This window comes from Anser anser, assembly GCF_964211835.1.
Source record: "Anser anser genome assembly, chromosome: 4".
In the NCBI taxonomy this organism is placed as follows: Eukaryota; Metazoa; Chordata; class Aves; order Anseriformes; family Anatidae; genus Anser; species Anser anser.
In genome coordinates this window covers 49,910,714-49,936,504 of record NC_139724.1, presented here as the reverse complement: position 1 = coordinate 49,936,504, position 25,791 = coordinate 49,910,714, and the positions used below count along the sequence as shown (strand labels likewise).

The window sequence follows — 25,791 nt, the reverse complement described above, 5'->3', positions numbered from 1 at the left end:
GGCGAAGTTTGAACTGTAATTCACCAAATTCAACAGTGGCCAAGGCCAAATGTGGATGTCATTTCTCTGGGTGAGATTCCACATCCTGGATGTCACACCTACTAGTCAGAGTAACTTCTTCCTCAGAGAAGTTTGGTGTGGTGGGCACCAAAGCCTCTCAGTTACTTAAGGATGCTTCTGCTAAGGGATAAAGGTAAAATCTGAATGTTTCTCACAGAAGATACATTAATCTGGTGCTGTGGCCTAACTGAATTATGACGGTTCCCTTGCAGCTGTGCTCAGATGGAATGCTTTCTCACTTGAAATCCTAAGATTTTACAATACATTGTATTGTCTTCATCTGTTAACACTGGGTGTACCTGCACTTCTTCAGCGAATGCTCTCATCTCCTACAAGCTGCATAACTTCTTCACCACCCTGCCATGAGGTCTGCCGAGGACACAGGGACACCAGGAGCCAGCTGACGGGCTCGCCAGGTCTTTCAGGGCGAGAGCTCCCTCATCATACCCCCACGGGTCGCAACACTGGGAGATCACACTGGCGTTATTTTCTTGCTCTTCACGACCTGTAATTACATACCAAAGTTTTGACAGAACAGCTAACCTCTCCCAGCAGCTCTGGAGCGGGCTCCTTGCCCCTCCTTAGCTCGGCAGAGGTTTTCCAGCTCCTTTCCCTCGCGGAGCTGAGCCAGCCCACCTGCGGGCGAGCCGAGGCACCCAGACACACCACAGAGCTCCAGGACCGCCCTCTAGCACCAGGCCCGCCCGGAGGGAGGCGGTGCAGCGCCGGCCCGCTCCCCGCTCCCTACTCGGCCCTGCCCGTTCCGCTGCTGCCAGGATCACATGAGAGGAAGCGGCGGAGGTGCCACCGCCTTCCCGTTCCCCTTCTTCTCCAGCCCTGGTGAGGCACCGTCGGCCTCTTCCCCTCCGCTCCGCCCGGAGCCTTGGGCTCGGGTAGGAGCCGCGGCGGGAGCGGGGCGTCGCGGTCGCGGCCGCCTCCTGGCGCCGGGGGCGGGTGGGCTGCCGCTGCTGTAAGCCAGCCCTTGGCGTTTACACAACCCCCCCGTTAGGGTTTTGTTGTTAAACGGCCGCTCAGTAGTATCTACGCAACCCCCCCCCGTTAGGGTTTTGGTGTCAAATGGCTGGTCATTTGGTCCTATGGAGTCTTTATCGTGTGTTTCCTGGGCTAGCTCCCTCAGTGGGGTGGTGGTGTCTTGGATAGGTTTCTTGTAAGAGAGGAGTTGTTTGTAACGTGTCTGGGGAAGAAATGCAGCAGTGTTGGAAGGGATTTATTAGGCTGGCTTATAGTTATCTTAAAGCATTTTTTTTGAGGAAGCAGCTTTATCTCCAGCTCCTCACCTTTAGTTCTGGGGTCATTTGGGATGCCCCATCCCTGGAGGCGTTCAAGGCCAGGCTGGATGGGGCTTTGGGCAGCCTGGTCTGATGGGAGGTGTCCCTGCCTATGGCAGGGGGGTGGAACCAGATGATCCTTAAAACAACCCCATCCAACCCAAATCATGCAGCGATTTGTGTATGAAGAACACAGTGATGCGCTTGCTTCTGACCCATCGTGAGAGTTTTGACTGAGGGTTGAATTTACAATGCAGGTTGGACTATGTGTCGGAGTAAGTCTTTGAGCTTAGGTTTAATGTCTTCTGTTTTATGGGAAAGGTGTATTCTTCACAGCCCCGACAGCTTGTGTTGGCATTGAAACGGGAGAGTTAGCGGGTTGCAGCAATCTGAATGTGGTTTAGACCAGAAGGTAAAACCTAAATTGGGAAGGAAAGGTGGTATGGGTAAAATGGGTCAGGTTGTCAGTGCTTCCTGTGCTCGTCTTAGGCACCTGCTGCAGAATAACAGAAGCACGTCCTGATGCAATTTGGAAACAGAAGCTAGGCCTAGCATTGGATGAAGGGTGAGGAAGGCTGTTGGATAACTGCTAACAATGGAGTGTTACACAGGGGTGTCGTGTAAACAGCATTGCTTTGAGTGCTCTGAGCTCTGTACGCTTGGCAGAATTAATTGCAGCTTGGTAGATTGACCTTTGTTTTCCCAAAGCCTTTGGATTAGTGATCTTCAAATTCTTTAAGCTGAGATGTGGTGGGCAGCGGAGCTCAGGCATCGTGGGTCATAAAAGACTAAAAGCAAAATCGGTGCCTTTTCTGTTTCACGTGCTGAGGGAACTCTTTTTGTTCGTTGGGTGTTTGTTACAGAAAGCAACCCATGTATTTCCAACAGGAAAACACAACCTAGAATTTAGCTCCACATATTGTTTCAGCATCAGGCTGTGATCAGGCAGCGCAGCATGTGATGTATATTGATCATGTTTGTAGCACTCCGTAGAATTTTAAGGCGCAAGTTGAGAGTAATATTGGAGCTCCTCTACTGAAATAAAAACACTGAACCATGATGTCTGTGTGTTGCTCTTCTTAGTCAATCTAGAGCAATCTCTGTAGCGTGAGGACCTCTTCTGAATCTGGTAAATACTATTAATCCCTTAATTTTAGGGAGTTTTTTTCTTTTTAGCTTATTATCCCTGTCACCCCATTTTTTTAGAATTTTGTGGGGTTTAGACCATACTTTGCTGGAGAACCAGGTGATTATGCTGAAAGTCTCTTTCAGAAATTTGTGACTTTCTCAGGATTTTATTCTTGTATACTGCACGGTTAGTTTAGTGTTATTTTACCTCTGCAAATCCTGCAAAGTGCTCCCTCCCCCCAAATCTTTCTACCTTCTTGTCTGCCCCTTTACATCCCCCAAATCACCTGGAAGCCATATTCTTAATGAGGAGAAAAAACTAGTGAGCAAACTGTAAGGTGCTGTTAGGAAAGTTCCTGTGCTGTTAATGGCAACGCACCTCACACGTGCAGTCTGATGGCCTGGTTTTGTATGTGACTACATCATTGATTTTAAAGCTGCATCTGCCACTGTACAAGAAGATGTAAAGGGCAGTCCCTGATGACCTTCCTTCTGCAGTCTCCTGTGTGCACTGCTACAGGCTGTGAGAATGAATATATGATGTCTGTTCGGTATCTTTAAGCAGAAGTCTTTGTTTTCTAGCATTTGTTTGTAGAGTAGGAGGTTCAAGGTCACCGCCTGATTCCTGGAAGAAATCTCTTGATTTATTCCTAGGCATACATATTTTCTTTCTCTTTTAATGAAATATGCTTTTGCTCCCTTGCTAGATGAAAAACTCCGTAAATAAAGACCAAATTCCATTTCCATTTCTGAGCTCTGTCTATGTACCAAACAAAAGGTTGCAAACAAGTCAAACATAATGGCAAGCTAGTCATAATGGGTTTACAGTGTTTTCAAATCAAACTTTCTACCAGCTACAAAGATGCATTTTGTTCTTCTACGTTACTGTAACAATTCACTAACCCTCCTGAGGATAAAGAGGAGTAAGAACAGCCTGTCACATTTAATAGCATGTGCTAGCTGGGGAGAACAGTGAAACAGGTCTTTGCAAAACATTTTACAAAACAACAGAAAAGAAACCCTTAGCCCTGTTTCTAGATGTGCAGAGATCTGTTTCCATAGATGTTTTGCGTGTTAAACAATTTGTGTGTTAAATGTCCCTGAATGTATTATGACTTCTTAAAATCTTTCAGTTGAGAGAAAATGACTGCAATCAAGCATGCTTTACAGAGGGATATTTTCACTCCCAACGATGAACGCTTATTGAGCATTGTGAACGTATGCAAAGCAGGCAAAAAGAAGAGAAACTGCTTTTTGTGTGCAACAGGTATGTAATACCACATCATATTTTTTGTTTTCACCAGTTTTTTTTATTATTCAGTTGAATTTCTCTTAGGTTTATTTACAATAAATTATGATATTAATTCTTGCCCATATGAGACAAGTGTTTCCGTTTCTAATGGAGAATATCAGTTGTAGCTTATACGTGCATTATCACTTCTTTTAAGAAACAAAACTCTTGTACTTTTACATCTAGATCTCTAATTTGGGATGAAAGATACAAATTTATTTGTGTGGCACTGGTGGGCTTTTGAAACAGGCTTTATCTAGTGCTCAGAAGGGGGATTTAGTAGACGTGTGCTGATCAACCTAAATAAGACGCAAAAAGGAATGCCAGTTAGAGTTCAAGGCAGAGGGCTGTGGAAAGGCATAGGAACTGAACTGAGTTGTGATGTTCTTTTGAGTATGTGTATTTTATTATATATTATTATATATAGCTGGTGCTTTGGTCCAATCCATCAATGAATTATCCTGCTAGTTGTTTTTTTGTTTTGTTTTTGTTTTTTTTGTTTTTGTTTTTTTTTTAACTGAGGAATCACAGATTTTTTTTTTTATTTGGATGGTAATCTCCAATGACTCTTGTGCTGTCAGTTATGTGGCCATAGTCCTGCTATATCAAACACCTGTAAACTGGGTTCAGTACTTCAGGAGCTGTATAAAGATGCACATGTAGATGACTGAGATTTCAACTGAGCTGTAGATATTGTGGATGAAACCTGTTTCAAGGAGTATCTTTTCATCTAATAAAAATTATCAAATCTCCCCTACAAATAACTCATTTCAGAAGTTGAAATATAGCAGAAACAGATATTAAAGTAGTTTGTACATTTTTAAATTACTCTTGTACTTCATTTTACAGTGACAACAGAACGACCAGTGCAAGTAAATGTGGTGAAAGTGAAAAAATCTGACAAGGGTGATTTCTACAAAAGGCAGACTGCATGGGCACTTCGAGATCTTGCTGTTGTCGATGCCAAAGATGCTGTTAAAGTATGTGCAACTTTGTAGAGTGCCTAGAATATGATCGTAACACCCTTTTATCAAATTACAGGCCATGCTGAGTTCTCAAGCATCTGTAGAAAGGAAAACATTTATTTTAATCAAATGTTACCAAAGCTGTGTCTCATCAAGGAATAAATCTAGTTGAAAAACTTCCTATAGTAGCTTTTTACCTAGAACCGTTAAAGTACCAAATAATCTTTTCTATCCTGTTTTGTGGTATTGAATACTATCTCATATATATATATGATAAAGATATAATACTGTGTGTGTGTGTGTTCATAGTCTTCTTCCCTTGCCTGCTCCCCTAAGTCTCCTTGGTTGTGTTGTGTATGTTGTCAGTAATTCCAGCTACCATTTTTGTCATCAGAAGGCTAACACAAGGCATTAGACGTTTTGGGGTCAGTGTCTCGGGACAGACGGCTCTCTCAAATGTTTCTTGAAACTGTCACAGATCTCTACAACGTTATTGTTGCATCATTTGCCTTGACAAAATACTATATTCATAGCATAAATTTTGCTTTTTCACTTCCAGTGTTTTAGCTTTTTCATTAAGGCACATCAGGGTGCCAGTATCAGTGCCTCAGCTGAAGGTTGTCATTTGTGTAATTTCATTTTATTCTACCATCTCAGTAAGTAAATGATTTTCTGAGCTGCAGAGATTATTTATTCATTTAACTGTTAAGCCTGTAACATATCATGTCTTTTGCAGGAAAATCCTGAATTTGATTTGCATTTTGACAAAGTGTACAAATGGGTTGCAAGCAGCACAGTGGAAAAGAACACTTTCATTTCATGTATCTGGAAACTCAATCAGAGATATCTTAGGAAAAAAATTGACTTTACCAATGTCAGTTCACAACTTTTGGAAGGTAAGTTTCTGCAACTGCATGTTCAGCATAAAGTTGAGTAATTACTGATGTAAAGTAGATGTGCTAAAAAGAACCAAAATCCTAACCCTGACTTCTTTTTTTCCGATTCAATTTCATAGTTTTAAAGTCTTCAGATAAATAAGGTAACTAGATAACAGATTTTTATTGGAAAATTAGGTAACAGAAATCTGTTAACTGAGTCAAAATATTTTATTAATGAAATTCTAAATATTGATACATTTATTGTATTCCTAAGGTATTTTCTTTCTGAACAAAATAAAATCTACCTGCAGGATTTGGTAGGTCTAAATGAGTAATAAATCTGCTTTTGTTCTGGTTCTCACTTGCCATGAATTACAAAGATGCTTTAAAAAGTGATACTTCAATAGCATTCTAACGTTTAGATGAGGTTTTTCATCTGGTTTCGAGTTTATATGTGGTGAATTGTGTTAAATTCAGCTGGATCCATTACAGCTGACTGACTGGATGCTAAGAAGGCTTAACATCTTGTTTGCTCATGTTGTATTAAATATTTTTACATTCCCATTATCTTTTAATAGTTAAAACCTACTAGTAAAGTCTAGTGAGTAGATGTATCTTACATCTGTCAGAAGTGGCTAAATCGTAGGTTGTTATTAAATACTAGAGTGGTTTGAGCAGAAGAACTTGAAATAGAAGTGTAGAAACAGAGGGTAGAGTTTCTGTATTTTGGTGGTGACTGAAACTGTTTTTAACTGACCTCTAACTTTTCAAGTTCTTACAATGTTAAGACATACATACTTACTGCCACTTAAAAATACACACACTGTTCATGCTTTGCCTGCTAACATTCTCTGCTTCCTTTCCTCTGCTTTTCCATACCTTTTAATTCTTCAGAACTACCTAAAGTTGCAGAAGGTGCGTAACACCTTTTTCCTTTATTCTGCTTTGTAAGCAATTTGTCTCAAATAATATGCTTTTTCTGTTTCTCTTTTTTGTAAATAGGGCCTTAAATAGCTTACAAAGTTGCTAGAGATGAGACGTCTCAAGTGTTGTAAATAGCTTCTGCATGGACTACACTAACATTCTGTAAATTGCTTTTCAGTCACTGACTGGCTTTTTGAATTAAATGCTGCAATGAGAAATCAATTCTGAAAAAACACTGTTATGTAATTCTTATTTAGCTCAGTACTCGTTTCGCTATTGTGAAACTTGAGCATCAAGACAAGTTTTGTTTTATTTAATTATGTATTTCTTAAGTTCTTTAGTATGTGTACTTTATGCTCTGTCTACTAAAATGGGGACTTTAACTTCTACCAGTCTTCTGCTAACAATTCTAGAATAATATTGTAGTAAGTTCTGATGCTGATTACCAGTGTGAGAGGTGAATGAACAGAGACGGTATGTCCCTTTGTACATGCAATAGAAGAAGTTGACCATTTTTTTTTTTTTATATTGCATAATTTGGAAAGCATCACTGTAACTAGTTCTGGAAATCATGAAACCCATGGAAGACTTGATAAAAGTGTGTACACGTAGCAGATGCTCTTTATGAAAGTGATTCACTTACTTACATAGTTGAACTTAAAAACATTTTAAGAGTATTTAAGCTGACTTTTCTGCTCTTGGTAATGTTCTATTATTTCCTTTATCTATGCAAGAATCAGTTCCAAGTGGAGAGAATCAAAGTGTAGCAGGAGGTGATGAAGAGGCTGTGGATGAATACCAGGAATTAAATGCAAGAGAGGAACAGGATATTGAAATAATGATGGAAGGGTGTGAATATGCTATCTCTAATGCTGAAGCCTTTGCAGAGAAGCTGTCTAGAGAGCTACAAGTGCTAGATGGGGTAAACATTTCTTCTAATGTATGGTGTTAGCATATTGAGTTGTTTTCATTGATACTGACTACGCTGTGTTCTTTGGAAAGGTAGTTATCATGTTCTGCTTTGTATTTAAATATATCTGCTCCTAAGCTGAACTACATCCTGTCTGTTACCAGCTTTTAAAGATCTTATTCTGGAGCGAATTTTAGGCTTTCAAAAAAGGAGGCATTCTGAATGTATGGTTTATGAAGGTGGAGGTACAAGGAGAGAGAGTAGAGTCATTCATATTTATGTCAGTAGATGTGAACTTTTATGCCTAAAATATTACCCTCATTGTAATTAGGAACTTGGTTTAATCTGATAACATTGCAGTATTGAGATCTCTGTGTAACAGTACCATAATCTTTGCTATTCTGCTTCTTAAAACAGACCAACACTCCAGAGGTCACTTAAGGAGAAAAAAAAAAAAAAGAGGAGATGTAGGGGATGAAACAGTCTTGAGAAAATGGTGTACAAACTCCTCAAATTGCCAAGATGTATGGTTTTTCTTACACTTTGAAAATGGCTGTTACAGAGATCATTGTTCTTGAAACAAAAAATGCAACCTTATCACCTAAGCTCTTTTTCTGCAAATAAATGTTTCAAGATAGTAGGGGTTATTACTGGATTTTTATTTTTGTGCATTTAATTTAATTTAATTCTAAGAACTTGATGAAAGTTTTGGTTTTGTATCTTTCCTTTATAAAATAAGGAAGCGTCATAGAATGAGAGACTGCTGTGTTCAAGTAACACTATAAATGAGAAGTACTGTAAGCTTATATTGCTTTGTCTCTTTCATCAAGCATTTTGAAAAGTGTCCTTGTGACAGTAATGGAGATACAAAATGCTTTTGAGATACAAAGAATGTTTCTTAAAATCTTATGGCTTAATTTTCTGTACAGGCAAATATCCAGTCAATTATGGCCTCAGAGAAACAGGTGAATATCTTGATGAAGTTGCTGGATGAAGCTCTAAAGGAAGTTGACCAAATTGAGATAAAATTGAGCAGTTATGAAGAAATGCTTCAGAGTGTAAAAGAGCAAATGGATCAGATTTCAGAAAGTAACCACCTAATCCATCTCAGCAACACCAATAATGTGAAGCTGCTGTCAGAGATAGAGTTCTTAGTGGTAAGCATTTTTATGGTCTTTAGTATCACTATTCGCATTGGGTATACATTTTTTCCAGGTTATTACCCTCTATGGTAACCATGTATGAAGTTTGTTTATAACAATGACAGTTTATTTTTCAGTTTTATTATTGCACTAATGTCAGTAAATTTTTATAGTATTGGATTTGCATTATCATTCTTGGTTCATCAGAGTAGCAAGCTGTAACCTTCTTTTGGCTTATGGATGGTACTATCCATTATTTTGTAGAATCACATGGATTTGGCTAAAGGTCATATAAAAGCCCTTCAGGAGGGAGATCTGACATCTTCTCGAGGCATTGAGGCCTGCACTAACGCAGCGGATGCCCTTCTGCAGTGTATGAATGTAGCTCTTCGTCCAGGTATTGTTTTTGTTAGACTACAGTCTAAAATACCAAATTTGTTACGGTAGTGCTTCCATTTTATGTGCCTTTCCGATCAGACTCAAATGCTGCTTCCATACACTGAAGGAACTGTGATTAGTGGTCCTTCTGGTGCCCACGTACAATATGTTACTGTATGTTTTGAACTGTGTTCTCTTTGTTTTTAGGACACGATATGCTTCATGCAGTCAAACAGCAACAGCAGCGGTTTAGTGACTTGCGTGAGCAATTTGCACGGAGACTTGCCAGTCATTTGAACAGTGTATTTGTTCAGCAGGTATTATTTCTTACTATTTTATAAAATTTTTGATCCCAAACTCCTCCTGAAAAGAAAAGCAATCAAACTATAATTAAGCATTTTCTGCAATCTAACTGGTAATTGAATGTACTGCTAGAGGCACTTCAAGCAGAGGAATTACTAAACATTCCAAACTGTAGCGACTAGAGGAATCTCTTATTTAAATAAACAAATAAATAAATTCTCCGTAGAGAGTTTGCTGTCCTAATTGAGCAAATCATGTGATATATGAACATATATTTTAGTTGTGAGGCTTGATTAATTGAGAGGGGGGAAAAAAAGCATTGAGTTTAAAGGATCTTAGGGACTGAGAAGATCAGAGTTCTTGCTCTCTGAACTTCAATGGCTGTAGAAAAAGACATATAGAAGTAAGAATTTTAAACCTTGTTTTTTGAGCCTTAACTTGAAATATTCAGAGATCACTGTCCTGAGTTTGGTTTCCTAAAGACTAGATGTCTTTCTTTAGCATCAATCTTTTTATTGCTGTATTTTTTATCTCCAATTAGTTTACTCAGACCCTCCTTCAACTCTATAACAAGCCCTACTATCTTTCAGTTCCAGTGAGTACATCAGGTTTGATACAAGCTTTTCCAACTAATTTTTTTGAGCTTGACTTACCAAACTAGCAGCTGCATCTTTGGCTTTACAAATAAGAAATCCTTATTGGTTGCAGAACATCAGACTTGCATCCCTTCTCAATTCCAGTATTTCCATCACCTCTCAAGCTTTGTTGATCTGCTTGTTCGACAACATTCCTCTGATCTATCTACAGAGTTTGCAACGAGACACAGATTTAGATGTATGCTGGAAAAAATATTTTCAGAAAATTGTAATATCTGTGCAACTATACAGATTCTACGGTTGTGTTAAACTGTAATATTTGTAAATAAAAAGATAACTCATTTTTTATACATAGTACAGTAAATGTTTTAGAAGTCCTTGGTTTTTTTTATATATTAGTTGGGTATACAGGACATGGAATAGAGCTATGCCGGATAATGGCATTTGCGGATACAAGCCTGTTTTTATGGCAGAGAAGCATTTCCTACATTTTCTTTGCTTTGCAGAAGAATTTGAGTTCTCCAGCATGTTAAAATTTCTGTCTTTAGCTTCTGTTCTTGGGAAGGTGTGCTTCTCCTATCACTTGTGTTTTGAAAAACTGAACACAGGCCATCTCTTCTGGCCTCTAAATGAGCAAGTGAGAATTGGCCTACATAAGTGCAGTCATAAACAAAGTTTGAATATTGGAATCACATGTCAAAGTGGCTGTTTAACGCAATGCCTTTTCTGATGTTCTGTGTTGAGGATTTTATTATTAAAAATGGTAAGAGATTCTTATTGCTATGTAATACTATGTGTATTAGATGAAATACTTTTAAAGAGACTTCTCAGTGCTATTGAGAATGAGTAACATTGCAAATTTGCAGTTTGATATTAATTCTGATACTAACTGTGGCCTCATGTTGGCTTTTGTATAAACTCACCCTCTGAAAAGTTGTGGCCTACTGGTAGCTGCCTGGGATTAATCAGCAGGTAAAAATACAGCCTCACTGCAAGATTAAGCAGGAAGAGTTCATTAATTGTGGTACATGAGCCTCTGCATTAGGCTTTCTGTGGAGATTAAAGAAAAAAGAAAGTGTATGTACCTCATTTTGAGGTATGGATTCAAGCGTTGCAGGTATAACAGATTTCTGTGTTATCTTACTTAAAATGATATGGTTCTGTTAGGCCGATGAACAGATTGTTCTGAACTGCTGAGCTAGTTCTCAGTCCCATATTTTTGGAAAGGAACTGGAATACTTTAACATCTGAAGAGTGTGCATTGTTTAGAATGTTTATTTGAGAAAAAAAAAGTACTGAAGGAGAAATCTAAAGACACATTTCTAAATTGAAATGGCAAATTAAGATAGGTTGTACAAGCAGCTGCTAATACAAGCGAGACATACTTTGACTCAGATTTCAGTAGATGAAAAAACAAAGTTTCACCAACATGTTAACTTAAATATATTAGTTTAGAAGTATAAAATTGTTCTTTTTTATAAACTTATGTAGTATAAACCTGTAATATATACTTGAAAAATTAGGAATAATTTGTCTGACCTTTCTAAAACACCTGTATATTATTATGCTACAGTAACCAGAGATTAATTGGGCGATCTTTTTGTGTTGTTAGGGCATAGATTAATACTTAAGATCAAGTTCTGTTGCTGTATTCCTTACAAGCCTGGTTTAAAAAAAAGGTTTTTCAGAAGATGTTAAAGCCATTTTGACATTAAGCCCTCTGCTCTAACACTGAGCAAATGTATGAGCATTCTGCTACGTGGCTGAACTGCAGCGTCATCTTGCTTCTTGAATTGCACAGGAAGCTTGTGACTTCAAGCACATGAAAGCGTAAATAAGCCAGATATTACGTTGTTCAAGGAATACGATGTAATCTTCATTTAAAGGATATTATGTTTTTCAGGAGATAGCCTAGAGAAAAGGAGGAGTGTAAACTTAGTAGCTTGCTGTTAAGTGGATTGTTTTATGCTGCATGTCCTAAATTGCTTAACTCTAGTGTATGGTTACTGAAAGCATGTGTGTGAGTGCAGGAGACCAAGTGATAGAATATGTGCCAACTGATCTTTTTAAGATACAGCTCAAGTGGTTTGAACTTCATCAGATTTTCAGAGGAGCATAAAGCTTATAATTAACACCCAGGTCACCTGTTCATCAATTTGAAGTGTCTTACAGTATATGGGAATAAGAGCCTAAGAAGAAGTAGCTATGGTTTTTTGTAATTTTTAGAGAAACCTTGTAATAACCTTGGATTTTTTTCAAAAACAGTTGAACACTTGTCATTAAATCTTCACTGAGGTATACCTTGCATTCTTGTGCAAAAAAATGCCAAGTTGACTCACTCTGAAGGCAGTGCTGTAAACTGCAAGAGCCTTGCAATGAACGAGCTTACTAAGATGCATTGTCTTCCAAACTCAGTGTTTGCATTATGTTAGATATCTCTTTAATCTAGGTCTGTAGACACTTTTTCTATGTAAGATATTTTGATGCTTTTCTATTTGTATGAATTTGTCTATTTGGTCAAGTTTTTGAGGAAACTTCTTGTATGTATAGTGTTTCCTGATTTATTTTAATACTATTTCTTATCAAGGGTCACGATCAGAGTTCTACTCTTGCCCAGCACTCTGTTGAATTGACGTTACCCAATCACCATCCATTTCACAGAGATTTACTTCGATATGCAAAACTCATGGAGTGGCTTAAGAACACAGATTATGGAAAATATGAAGGGCTAACAAAGGTACGTGAAGTGCTTAAATGATGCTACAGAATTTACATAATGGACTATTTTTGAGAGTCAAAAGAATTGTTTGTATCTGTGTGCATATTCTTTTAATATTCCTTTATTAAATTTAACTCACTGATCTTCTCTTTGGAATAGGAAACTTCATTTTTGGTCTCTGTTGTGTCCTGGTTTTTTTTTGTTGTTTTCAAGATACTATCTATGTCTCTGTTCTGAAGGATGACGTGAAGTAAAGGTTAATATATTAAAGTCATATTAACCTTTACTTGAAACAAGTTTACCATTTTACAATCTAGTATTAAAAATTAAGTTACTTTTATGTTGATGTGCTTGTTTACCCTTATGATGTTTTTATTTCGGCAAACTTCAATCTCTTCATTTCAGCCCTCATTTTCTTCATTTCACTTGACTATCAAACTTCAGAGGTCTCTTTTAACACAGATCAAATAAAAACGTTTTGGCTTTGTATATGTGTAATTAACTGTCTTGCTTAAAACTGACATGAAGTGGAAGAAAAAGTTTGAATAGAAGTTGGGACAGTTGTTCCATAACAGAACAAATCTTTTTTTGAAGTACTACCATTCCTAAATCTCAGCCATGGAAGATTTTAAATTGGAGTCCTAAAATGGCTTTTAAACACTTATTCTTTTGCAAATGTTAAATGGCTGACGCCTTTGAGGTGGTCTTCAATAAATCTTTTTTTTTTTTTAGTGTGTGTGCTAAGTAACAAAATTCTGAGATAAACAAGGGAAGAAAGATCTTCGGTGATTTTTGTCCATGAATAAAAAATTATAACCTTTGTACTAAAAATCTAAACAAGTGATAATTTGCAACTTCTTTCAGTCATTGTGCCAATTGTCTTCTTAAAATTCAAGCTTATTTTTGGCAGTGTTGCAGACAAATTAATTTGGGATTCATTGAATCTTGTAGTAAGCACACAAGTAAGCTTCTGCATCCCATAGTTTTCAGGCATTTTGTTTTCCTGCTGAAGGTGTAATTAAGGACACCATATTCAGGAAGAGGTGAGACTGTGAACAACGGTGCTGAATTCCCTCCATTCTAATCCTGAATTCAATTCCATAATGCTGTCACCTGTAATCCTATTTGTATGTATCACATTGTAAATGTTTCCTTATGGAGGAGGAGTAGTGGTTTTTGGTGCTCAATGGACCCACTAAGAAAATGAATAAAACCTACTCAAATGTCATGAATACATTTTTATGCATGTTACATACATATATACAAATACATTGTGAAACAGTTCACTGTTACTTATTTACATGCTGTTTCTGAGATCTATTTAACTGTAATCAAAATAAGTCAGTATGTGTACCTGTTAACTAACTTTACATTTTTAATTTAAGAATTACATGGATTATTTATCGCGACTGTATGAAAGGGAAATAAAAGATTTCTTTGAAGTTGCCAAGATCAAGATGACAGGCACAACCAAAGAAGGAAAAAAGTTTGGTAAGCTTCCAGGAGGCGTCTATCTTTCTTTGAATTTTATTATTTGTCTATAAAAACACTCATCATAACACCTACATCAGTTTTTTAATGGTCTAAAACCGCTGACTTTTGGCAAGGTGAAAGTTGGGTAAAAATATGATTGACAAGACTTCTGACTTCCCCAAGGCCAAAGTAGCACAACTGAAATATAGTGAAATTCAATTGGGTTTTGACGAAGCTACTCTTAATGCCAGCTCTGTGTGAGGAAACTTGAGATTTGCTTTGTAGTCTGAGAGTAGATACACTTGGTTAACTTGTAGACCTTCCCATTTAAGGGAGTTGGTATTACTGATAGGAGTAAAATGTCTAGTATGAGTATGGAAGTAAAGCTTTTAAATAAATAACCTGAATAGTTAGAAAGCTACAGTTATATAGGAATATTTATATTTTGGGTATTCTGTATTTTCAAGTACGCTGTTTCAAAATGTTTAGGGTATTTGTCATAGTTTACCAGTTTCCAAATTCTAAATTCCAAATTCTAAATTCTAAGTGAGGTGCAGCTTGAACTTGTACATTCTGTCATACCTGTTTTGGGTTCTGTTCGTGGTGGAGAGCAGAAAAAGGGAATGAGAGTAAGGAAGCAGGAGAGTGTTGAGGCTTTGATTAAAAGGAAGGGGAAGCAGGAAGGATTAGTATGTTCAAGCTGTTGGATGTGGAGAGCAGGTGGTGCTGTAATGTGTGATTGTCAGAACAGTTAAATTCCTAAATCTTGATAAGCTATTTTACTGGAAGAACAAAATACTTTATCATAATATAAACTGACTTAAAACATTATATCCTGGCAATTCATTTGTGATCTGCGTTTGTGATGAGACAGTTTTTGTAGCAATTATATTCCTGATATCTGTAAGTGTTGTGATGTTACATTTTGGAGAAAGAGGTCCTCCAATTAACCAGTGTAATTGCTGCACTTCCAGAAGGCTTCTGCTGTGTGTTTGTGTGAGCTCCAAGCATGTTTGCACAGGGTAGTCTACGAGGAAAGTAGCAAAGAATTTTTGACCGCTTCTGTTCATTTGATTTTTCTTGTCAAGTTAGTTTTCAATCATACAAAAAGTATGTTTATGTTTGAGTTTTGCTGGTGACTGGTTTACATACAAAACTTGACCCAGGTCTGCAGTCTTCTGCAAATCGGTAGGCACCAATTACAAAGCCAAGACTGGAAGAAGTGAGGATGCTCCCAGAATTCGTAATATCATGAATGGTAATTAGGCCATTAAGTAATGGTTATCAGTGACCATGTCATGAGGCTGCAAGAAAATTTGCCAGTGAATTAGATCAAGAAAACTTCACTCCTCAGTACTAATCATGTTCTTATTAGTACCATTTACAAAGCAGGGAAAGTAAATTATGTACATTTAAAAATCTATTATGGTTTCACTTTATTTTAATATCAAATTGTGTGTTTTTTATAACAGTTTATAACGATATGTAATTTCAAAGGCTTCTATGTTGAAGGTAGTGATTGTAATGCTACCGGTTGCACTAATTCAAAATATATCACTTCTTAGTAGTAAACTTATTTAAGAAATAGCGTAGGTGCATAATGCTACAGTTGTACTCAGACGCTGAGGATGACCTGTTTCCGAGCTGTGTTGGTGTTTGTTCCTGCCTTTTTTTGTGCTTTGGGAATAGCACTGCTATATGAATGCCTCAAACGCAGCGGGGATGCTGGGAGAATTCTGGCATTCTATGCTAGTGCAAGGTTCTTTGTCTGCATTTTTATGGCAAAAAAAAATCACATTCACACTTGTCTTCAGTAGTCTTTTTTTTCTTTTGAAGACTTTGATACTTAAATACCATAAAATCAAGTGTGGGAAAGAGTGCTACTGCTGTCGTATGTCTATACGACGTGGCTTCTTGAAGGCCACTCTGATGCTTCTGATTGTCTAATCTTTGCCTGTAGGTTCTCTGCATTTTGTAATACAGTCCCATGCATTTGGAAATTGAGGACTGTGAAGAAGTGGGACAAATGCGGGGCAGGTGCATATGCTTAACATATCTGCCATAAACCTCTTTATTCCAAAACTGCACAAAACCCAAGATTTAAAAACTAGGCTGGAATTAAATTGGAGTTTGACATTAGAATTGTCAGTGGTGGTGGCTACTTGAAAACATTTGGTATTTAAGACATGTTTGTGGCATTTAGAAGTATTTACTCATTCTATTACAGTAGGTTCTGCTTGCCTGCTCCATTCTGGGGGCCTTGTAGCATCCATCCTCATCAAGATCTTCTTAATACCACATATCGCTTTTACTGTATGTATGCGAATGCCTTTTACTGGTTAGGTATTCTGTATGTACCACAAACGTAAGGAAACTTTACCATGCCCGTTTATTCAAAATTTCACATCGAAGTCCACTTGCAGAAATTGGTTTATTCTGCACAAACCAGGAAAAAAAAAAAAGGAATCTTTTAATTTTTTTACTGCAAATTCATTGTTTTCATCCTTTCCAAATTTGCAGTCATCAGTTTTTGATGCAGCATGAATACGGATCATATTCTTTATGTAAACATCCTGATTTGCTAACAACAGAAGTGGTTAGCCAGTCTTACTGTTAATACAAATAATTTTGTAGTATTGTTTTTGTGTTTTTTTCTTAAATTTAAGAGGTGAAAAATATCTGACTCAGTACAAAGCTACATAAATGCATTTAAATTTCTTCATGAATAGTATCGATATGATTGGTCTTGGAACCTGAGTCTTTTGCAATATTAACTCTTATAAATAAACCCCTAATTAATGGACTTCTCAATTTGTGAGAACTTAAATACGTGTTACTAAAAACGTTCTTTAATCACACTATATAGGAAAAAAGTGAAGTTTAATACCGAAAAACTTACTGTTTTCCATGTAGCTTAGATTCTCAATTTCTAGAATAGTACCTCTCTAACTAAATGTGTTTGCAATGTAGTTACTTGCTGCTTATAGTTCTCTGCATGTTTCTTTCCAGTTAGAGCTTAACTTGCATCTTGTGCATGGTTTGTGCAAACTGCATTTTAACTTGTCTTTGTCTTTGATGCTTGCAACCTAATCCATCCCAGCTACACTGCCTCGAAAAGAAAGTGCTGTCAAACAGGAAACTGAGAGTGAGTATAACTAGTTGCATTAGTTGGTATTGTCAATGCATGTGTGTCAATGTAAAGATGTAGCACTGCATCATGGAAAATCAACCTAACATGAAAGCATTTTGTTCAGAACGAAATAAGCATTAGCAGAATCATTGTTTTTGCAAGGCAAAAGTGAAGTACAGCAAAAATTGCCCAACATAGAAGTTGAGAAGTTTTGCAGGTAAAGGCAACATCTGTTACTTTTCCCATGCTAGTAGTTGATCTAAAAAAAAAAAAGTTTGTGCCTGAGAGCTTGCTTGTCTTAGTTTTCCAACTCTTCTAGAAGGTTGAGATAACAGCTTTTATTAGATATATAGACTTTGTCTTGTTTGTGCCCTTAGACCTGGGCAGTTACGTCAAGATACCAATATAGCAATTAAATTAAATGTGCAGGATTGCTTTTAAGTGCCTTTATGGTTGAGATGTGAGAAGTTTACATGTGGGTCAAATATAGGTGACTTCTTGTGGTGTTTTTTTTATTTTTGATTTCTGACTTACTCCATCCTGTTTCAACATATCTGAAAATTTCAAACAAAAAGAAATAAAAATGCACCTCACCTATGTGAAGGCCACAGAATATCAGGAAGAAATGTCTGAATGTTAGTTATGATCAAAGGGATGGGGGTAGCAGCAGAGTTCACCTGGGATTGTACATCAGGCAAAGTATACCTATGTAGCCAAAAGGACATTAACAGTAGAAAGATCAAGTTCAAGATGGATGGTGTCTATAAAACTTTTTATTATTCCCCTCTTTTGGATTAATTCCACTTCTTATGGTGGCCTTTGTCCAAAGCATATATTCACAAAGATCGTAGCTGATCTTTGCTTTCAAGGACAATATTTATCCTAGTGTTCCTTTATTTGACAATTTTGTGCCTTTTATACCCTTTTCATAATTTTACAATGTGGGCTTATATATCTGCATTGTACTCAACTTTGAAACTTGAAGTACTTCAGTTACTTTTTAATGAGGAAAAAGTTGGTTTATAGCAAAAGCATTTTCAGCTTAGATGAAAAGTGAGTTTGTTTTTTTTTTTAATGTACAAGATCAAAAGTTGCTAGTGGCCCTACATTCTGTAATGAACCTGTTCTTGAGTATTTTATTCTACTTTTGCATCCCTCTTTCATGATTTCTGTATTTAACAGGTCTTCATGGAAGCTCTGGAAAATTGACTGGGTCTACTTCTAGCCTAAATAAACTCTCTGTTCAGAGTTCAGGAAATCGTAGATCTCAGTCATCCTCACTGTTGGATATGGGAAATATGTCTGCCTCTGATCTTGATGTGGCTGACAGAACAAAATTTGATAAGGTAAAACAAAAATGTTGCTTAGGAATCCTACTAAATTTTGGATTAGAACTGTCTTGCATATCCTTCTCAAGTATAAAAAAAGTACATGTTTTTGGAGTAAGGGGGAAAGGAATGGCTCTCCCTCGGAATGAGAGATTAAAAAATAATTTTCATGTTCTCCATTAATTCTTTTGATGGAAACAAGTATTTTTATTCTACTCTCTCCAAATCATTGGTCTTCTTGTTTGTCTGTTTTCTGGGAGGAAATATTATATGCCTGTATAAGAAAGAAATGAATGTTGTTGAGAAAACAAGAAAAGAATGTTGTTGAAGATGCAGGTAACACTTCTGAAGATTAAAATCTGAACTGTTTGCATTTCTATTAAGTAGAAATCAGCCTTCTAAACTTTACTGAAGATGGACAGTGAAATCCTAGGCAATAAACAATTAAAATGAGTATTTCTAGCTGTTCAGAATATTCAATGTGTTGATTAAAATATTTGTTTGTCTTTAGATTTTTGAGCAAGTTCTAAGTGAACTGGAGCCTCTGTGTCTGGCCGAACAGGACTTCATTAGTAAATTTTTCAAACTACAGCAACATCAGGGCATCTCAGGATCAACAACGGTATGACTCTCTTGCTTCAGTGACAGAACTTAAATGCTGAACAAGCCTTGTGAGGCCTGTTTAAAATATAACTTTGGAATTTATCTGGCAATTATGTGATCCGGGTGATCAGTGATTTTTTTTTCTCTATTAGCTGGCAGAATCTTTGGTTTTTTGGCTTACCGATACAAAATCTATTAAAAAAGAAGAAAGAACCGAAACTGTTTCTTTTGCCATTGCATTGTTTTCTCATAAGCGCACACTAAGCATGCTGTTTCATGATATTACGTAGGAAGGCAATGGGAAGTAATTGTATACAGCATTGAGAAGCATGACCAGAGATCCTCTACCAGAACCCTGCAAACCATTGTATTTGCTTTGAAAAAAAATACCTGATGATTGTACTGTTTTTGTCAGACATGCTTATCAGTTAAATATAGAATTTGAGATAAACTTTCAGCTTCCTGTATATACACATTTTGTTCTTACAGAATGAAGCGGAGGAAATGGATGGGGGAAATCTATCTCGTTCATACCCTTCTGGTGTTCCACAAACAATATCATCTGAGTATGTGCTGATGTTGTTTATTCTTAGTTCACATGTAGGCTTAAGAACTTCTTTGGAGTATAAAACTTTTTTCTCTATATTAAATTTTTCCCTTCTAGTGAAAATCAATAGTGAACTCTGAATTTGTAACTAGACACTTAATGTGTCAGCAAATAGTAAAAATAATAATAATTTTACATATAGAATTAATGTTTCTGTCTACAGTAGAATAAAGATGTGTAATTTCAAAGTGAAACTAGGTTTTATAATATGTAAAATAAGCTTTGCGAACTATGCTTAGCAAAATTATGAATTTAAGTGTGTGGCAGCTTCTACACAGGAAGTATTTTGTTGGAGTATCTCGTACCTGTGACATGTGTTTTTTGTTTGTTTTTTTGTTTTGTTTGTTTTTTTACTGTGAGGCGTTAGCATTTTATCCTTCACTTAGCAGCATTCTGAAAATCATGAGACTTGTTGGATGAAAATTGGACTTGGATCCAATAAATTTATCCTAAAAATATGTATCAAAGAACATGTAAAATAGCCCAGTAAACTGTCAGAGTAATATTTCTCTTGTGCATTTTTACTAGGAAGGACATGATCCGACAAATGATGACAAAAATATTTCGTTGTATTGAGCCTGAGCTGAATAATCTTATAGCGCTGGGGGACAAGATCGATAGCTTTAATTCCCTTTATATGTTAGTTAAGATGAGTCATCATGTATGGACAGCACAAAATGTGGACCCAGCTTCCTTTCTCAGCACAACACTTGGAAATGTTTTGGTGACTGTCAAAAGGAACTTTGATAAATGCATTGTAAGTTCTTTAGTTATTCTGATTTAAGTTAACTATAATAGTATAGGAAGCCCACTTCTATCGTGTTTGATTTTGCATTTTTATAGTTAGACTTTTTGCTATAATTTGAAATGAAAATGAGTAACTTCACTGCTATTATATTGGCCATTTTTTTTAAAAAAAGATTAATTGGTGGTTGTGGTTTTTTTCCCCCTCTCCATTCCACTTTTCTTGAATAATTAGCTATTTGTAAGAAATATGACCACTCATTCTTAAGATCTTACTTCTGTGAGCTAGATGACTGTTTTAGTTGTTTTAAACTTGTAATCTTACTGAAGTCAGTCAAGTAAAATATAGCTCTCTGGCTTTTTCTTACCTAAAAAAAAACAAAAACCAAACCCTCATGGACTTAGGCTCACAAGGGAAAAGCAAAACCTGCATCATTTGCCAAATAGACATCTCTTCCATGTATTCAGCTATCTTTATCTTATCTAAACCAGTTTTTTGTTGAATATTAAAGTGGCAAATCTTTTGGCAGTAGGAGAGACAGCTTCTACTGCCAAGGAAATTTGCCTTTGTTAATACAACGTGACCATTATATGAAATATGGCAAGTTTAGTGAAAATGTTTGTTGGTATAACTAGTTTTTTTAAATTGTTATAAATGTAATTTGACTCTAGGCCAGTGTAACAAGACTTGTCATTCATGATCAGCTTAATGCTTAAAATATTTTGAAACTGACTCTTTTGGATTATACTCAGAAATAAAATTTTAGTAGAAGATCAGTGAAGCTTTCTGTGGCAAAATGAATTGCTTGCTCAGTTGATTCTGAAAAGCAAAGTTCCTTGTTTTAGATTGTGGAATGAAAATCCAACTATCAGTTGCTAATTGCTTCTGGTGGATAAGTAGTCATCTTTTCTTAATAAAAGTAAAAGTTTTTTCTTAATAAAATAAAAGTAAGCAAGCAAAGGAACATAAAAGCTAGAAGATCTTACTTTCCCATCTTCCTTTTTTCTTCAGTTATTTCTTGTAGCAAACTTGTGAGGATAAGAAGGGAGGAAAACTCAGATTAAAAGATAATTATTTCCCTGTTTGAATAAACGTTAACTTTTTCAGTGTCGGCATTTTTTTGTTCTTTTGCTAGTTGTTACAGGGTCTGGAGTTGTATACTAGAGACTAACATCTGTTTTTTTTGTTTTAAATTTAAGAGTAATCAAATGAAACAGATGGATGAAGTAAAAATCTCAAAGAAGAGTAAAGTTGGGATCCTTCCATTTGTTGCTGAATTTGAAGAGTTTGCAGCCCTTGCTGAATCAATTTTCAAAAACGCAGAACGACGAGGAGATCTAGATAAAGCTTACATAAAACTTATTAGAGCTGTTTTTGTCAGTGGTAGGTGTTCTGAGGTGGTCATAATTACTAAAATAATTATTTTCTCTTATATATATATTGCTCCAGTTAACCAATAATGTTATTTTTTAAGACCCTTTATTGCAAACCACGTGACCAACACTGTGCTGACATTTTGGTTATCTCTATTACCAGTAGGAGAACAAGTGTAAACCTTCTGATATAATGTACTCTTTAAAAGCTGACTAGGTATTTCCCTTTGTGCCTATTTGCAGAGTAACTTAGTTGTGATGGGGGAAGTGGTTAAGGGCTCTGGAAGGAGAGAGGAGCAATGTTACGTGCCCAGGTACTCTACATGCCTGGTCTGAAGTGGTTTCCTGCCTCTTCTGCCCCAGTGTAGCTTAAATGAGGAGATAAGTCTGGGTGGAATCTCTTTCATTTGGACCTAGTGCTGTTCATCTTCACAGCCTTCACAGTTGTCTAATTCAGTCCTAATGCAGCCTTGAGTTCTGGCTATGAATTTGACCCTTTTTTGGCAGATGAGGTCCTTTGTGTCCTAGCCTTACAGAGCAGAACGTCTTTCTAGTCCTCCCTAGTTTTCCTACTCCAGTCCAGAAAACCAGAACACTCTTGTTCTGCTGTTGTTGTTTATTATTAAAAAAAAAAAAAAAGTCAGGGTGGGGGGTAAGAGAAATGCACGGAACTCCAGAAAAAATGTCATTACCTTTTAAAATGGGGGAGAAACCTCTCCATGCTGATTTATCTACATACTTTGAAACAACTCCAGCCATAGCACTTCCCAGCCACTGAGATTTACCTCTTCTTTAGGGGGAGGTTGAGAAGGAGGAGAGATTAGTGGTAAATAAGCATATAATATGGGACAACCAAAACTGGCAGGAGCAGACTTTTCCTATTTGGCACTTCAGTGATCTCACTGAAATGAATTGGTAATCTTTGTTGATACTTAGGTGCCCAAGAACACGTTTTATAAAAGATCATCTTTTGTGGTGGGCACCGTTTTTGGTAGTATCAGCAAAACAATTAGCAGATGGATGGGCATAGAGATTTAATTGTATTCTTGGTTGTGGGAGTACTCTTCCAGCCTGCTTTAGATGTAGTAAGGAGGAGATGGGTAAAATTTCTTTCATCCGCCCGGGGGTTTTTGTGGGGTTAAAAAGTAAGAGACCTATATAAAGGTCCATCCATTTTTATTACCAAGTTTAGAAAGCAACAGTAATTCTGTCCACAAAACTGATAAGATAAGCAAAAAAATAAAAAAATGAGAAGTAGATGAAGAAAGAAAGGAGGGGAAAAAAATTGTTGGAGTTGTTACTGAAGAATTTTACTTTAGCAAAGAGGGGAGTGAGCATTTTTTTTAATAGATACGTCACATTAAATTTATAAAGGATAATGAAAGCATGCTTAACAAAAGCCTCCCCAGAATGTGGTGGTAGTTTATCAGTTATGTAAGTTGACCATATGTAGTCTCTATTTTATGTCTGTTGATAAGTGATTTATTTTTTTTTGCGTACAAATTACATAGCCTTAGGGCCTGTAGATATCCAGAACTACTTTTGAAGGCACTCAAATATTTGTTTATTTTGTGACTGCTATGGTAGTAATTCATACAAATGGTTATATTTCTGATAAAATCCAAAATTCCTGTTCTGGCAATGTTACGGTTATCAGTTATATTTTTCTGAATTTGGTTGCTCTTTTAGTATTTTAAGTATTTTGCTTCCTTTCAGTTGAGAAAGTAGCTAATGAAAGCCAGAAAACACCCAGAGATGTGGTCATGATGGAGAATTTCCATCATATTTTTGCAACACTTTCTCGACTGAAAATTTCTTGTCTTGAGGCTGAGAAGAAAGAAGCCAAACAGAAATACACCGATCATCTTCAGTCTTATGTCATCTACTCGCTTGGACAGCCTCTTGAGAAATTAAATGTAAGTATGTTTGAGTTTAGCTATATAGTTTTAAATAATATGGAGTATCAACACTTCCTCTTAGGTGCTTAGTCTGTAATGTCTGGTATTTTTGTCACTGCATCTATAATAATCACCATCTTACTATTTTAGACTCAAGCACGGCTGCCAAGAGTACCTTACTTTTCTCCTCACTTTTTTTTTCCTTCCCCAAAACCATTTGTTTAAGACACAACTGGTGTATGGTCAGTACTATACATTGCCATGAAAAATCTGGTTATTTTCATCCAAAAATGTGCTTTCCCAGGCTGTGGTCTATGATAATCATTAATACTATTATTATTTTTTAGCATTTCTTTGAAGGTGTCGAAGCTCGTGTGGCCCAAGGTATACGAGAAGAAGAAGTAAGCTATCAACTGGCTTTTAATAAACAAGAGCTTCGTAAAGTCATAAAGGAATATCCTGGTAAGGAAGTCAAGAAGGGATTGGATAATCTTTACAAGAAGGTAGACAAACATCTCTGTGAAGAAGAAAATTTACTTCAGGTAAACTAAATCATAGTTTAAAAACATCTTGTATTGTTTACAGAAAGACTTTTATTGTCTTTTACTTATATATTCTGTGAGACACACCTAGTTTCAGCAAAATTCTGAAAACCCTTGAATTTTGAGCTGAGACTTTTTTTTTGATAATCCTGCTCTGATTCTGTTTGGTGTAACGAATTCATTTGAACTATGATTGGTAGGGAGAGATTTCTGGAAGAAGGTTCCTTTATGATTCCCAAGCTCTCCATTAGTGAGTGATCTCTATTCCGCAAAATACACTGGAGTAGAAAGAAATAGATTTAAATGAACTGTTAACCTGATATGAAACTTAGCTTGTACACTATAGCAGAATATGCTTTCAGTTAGACCTTTTCTGGTGGTATATTACTGAGGTCTTTTAGTACATTCTGTAAACTTTCTCACTGGGCTATAAGAAAAGGAGATTTAAGAGTTAAGCATACACTAAGAGCTTTTTAAAGCCTGAATGTGAATTAGTAACACTAGTCTAGTTTGGAGTGTTCTCTTTAAAGACAAAAACAATACCTATTTTAGGTATTCCTTCTAAATACATAAACACACCTCCTCATCTTCATTTTCTGCTTTGCTCTGTAGATTTGGTGGTAGCGATGTAAATATTAAAGACTTGTAAGTAACTTAATGGGTAAAAATCTTCAACCATTTTTTTTAATGCAGCAACTTTACTGAACTTTGCTTTTGACAAGCTTTAGTTTCAAATGACACATCAACTGAGAATAAGTTAATGAGCCTATGTCTTGTAGTTCACATTTAGCGTGCCAGTTGACATTTCCTAAAGTTTGCCTTTTTTTTGGCAGGTTGTGTGGCATTCTATGCAAGATGAGTTTATACGACAGTACAAGCACTTTGAAGGGCTGATAGCTCGCTGCTATCCTGGATCAGGAATCACTATGGAATTCACTATACAGGATATTTTAGACTACTGCTCCAGTATTGCACAGTCTCATTAAGTGAAAAAGAAGCTAGCAAAGTTTGTGCCTGTGTTATAAGGGAATCAAACACTATAACTGCTGTTTGTTTTTAAAAGGTGGATTTCCGTATGTATGCATAACTAATTGTCATATACATCATGTCAGTCTCCTGCTTCAACAATCTTTCAGGGCAAAATGAAACGTTTGGTAATTTGTTGCTCTTCAACTGCCTTGAAGTACCATTTGAAAGCATTAATTCTGTGAAACACTTTGGATATAGTTTTTCCCCTCCCTTAATGTTCAGATACTGTTATTTATAAGCTTTTTTTTTTTTTCTTTGAAAGCACCAAGCACTACCTTTGTAGTACACAAAAGGGGTACTACTCTCTTCACTAATGTTGTGCATCTTGGGAATTATGTTGGCATTAAAGACTACCACACCGTTTTCCCTTCTGTACTGCAGAAGGTATTCATGTTCTGAGATATAACGTGGTCGTGGCTATAACTCTCAATTAAACTGTGTTCATCATATGCTTTATTTATGTGGTGTGTTGTTTAAAAA

At 36.4% G+C, this 25,791-nt stretch overlaps 2 protein-coding genes across 19 annotated transcripts in view; one reads left to right on the top strand and one right to left on the bottom strand.

Annotated features, from left to right (window-relative positions):
• Window positions 1–831, bottom strand: part of LOC310899606 (uncharacterized protein) — an 84,246-nt gene extending 83,415 nt beyond the window's left edge. For 10 of the 13 annotated variants that reach the window (XR_014584419.1, XM_083836213.1, XM_083836207.1 and 7 more), the window contains exon 1: window positions 360–598. Coding sequence is in view for 10 of the 13 variants with exons in the window: in XM_083836213.1 (XP_083692339.1) it covers window positions 360–386 (27 nt within the window). In the remaining 3 variants the exon portion in view is untranslated. Of the gene's footprint in view, window positions 1–359 lie in introns of all 13 variants that reach the window. The other 3 variants (XM_083836212.1, XR_014584418.1, XM_083836216.1) reach the window with 3 other exon arrangements.
• On the top strand, window positions 760–25,764 carry EXOC1 (exocyst complex component 1). Of its 6 annotated transcripts, none has more exons than XM_083836180.1 (19): window positions 760–900; window positions 3,611–3,744; window positions 4,618–4,748; window positions 5,470–5,629; window positions 7,270–7,457; window positions 8,375–8,602; window positions 8,852–8,984; window positions 9,173–9,282; window positions 12,452–12,601; window positions 13,969–14,074; window positions 17,157–17,201; window positions 18,369–18,532; window positions 19,026–19,136; window positions 19,607–19,683; window positions 20,253–20,481; window positions 21,669–21,852; window positions 23,559–23,758; window positions 24,088–24,282; window positions 25,116–25,764. In XM_083836180.1, exons 2-19 carry the CDS (start codon window positions 3,621–3,623, stop codon window positions 25,266–25,268), a joined length of 2,688 nt encoding a protein of 895 aa, XP_083692306.1. In that variant the 5' UTR covers window positions 760–900; window positions 3,611–3,620; the 3' UTR covers window positions 25,269–25,764. The 6 variants fall into 6 exon arrangements, with proteins under 6 accessions (XP_083692306.1, XP_083692310.1, XP_083692305.1 ...); XM_083836179.1 differs by having other exon boundaries at window positions 817–953; XM_083836181.1 differs by lacking the exon at window positions 760–900 and adding an exon at window positions 1,839–1,914.
• The last annotated feature ends 27 nt before the right edge of the window (window positions 25,765–25,791 follow it).

What these genes read in the sequence shown, in the direction of transcription:
- EXOC1 (XM_083836180.1), top strand. Translation starts at nt 3,621, where the DNA reads ATGACTGCAATCAAGCATGCTTTACAGAGGGATATTTTCACTCCCAAC. An exon ending in ACAGTGTATTTGTTCAGCAG is followed by an intron (nt 9,283 to 12,451) that starts GTATTATTTCTT and finishes TTTCTTATCAAG; the next exon opens with GGTCACGATCAGAGTTCTAC. An exon ending in AATATGAAGGGCTAACAAAG is followed by an intron (nt 12,602 to 13,968) that starts GTACGTGAAGTG and finishes TTTTAATTTAAG; the next exon opens with AATTACATGGATTATTTATC.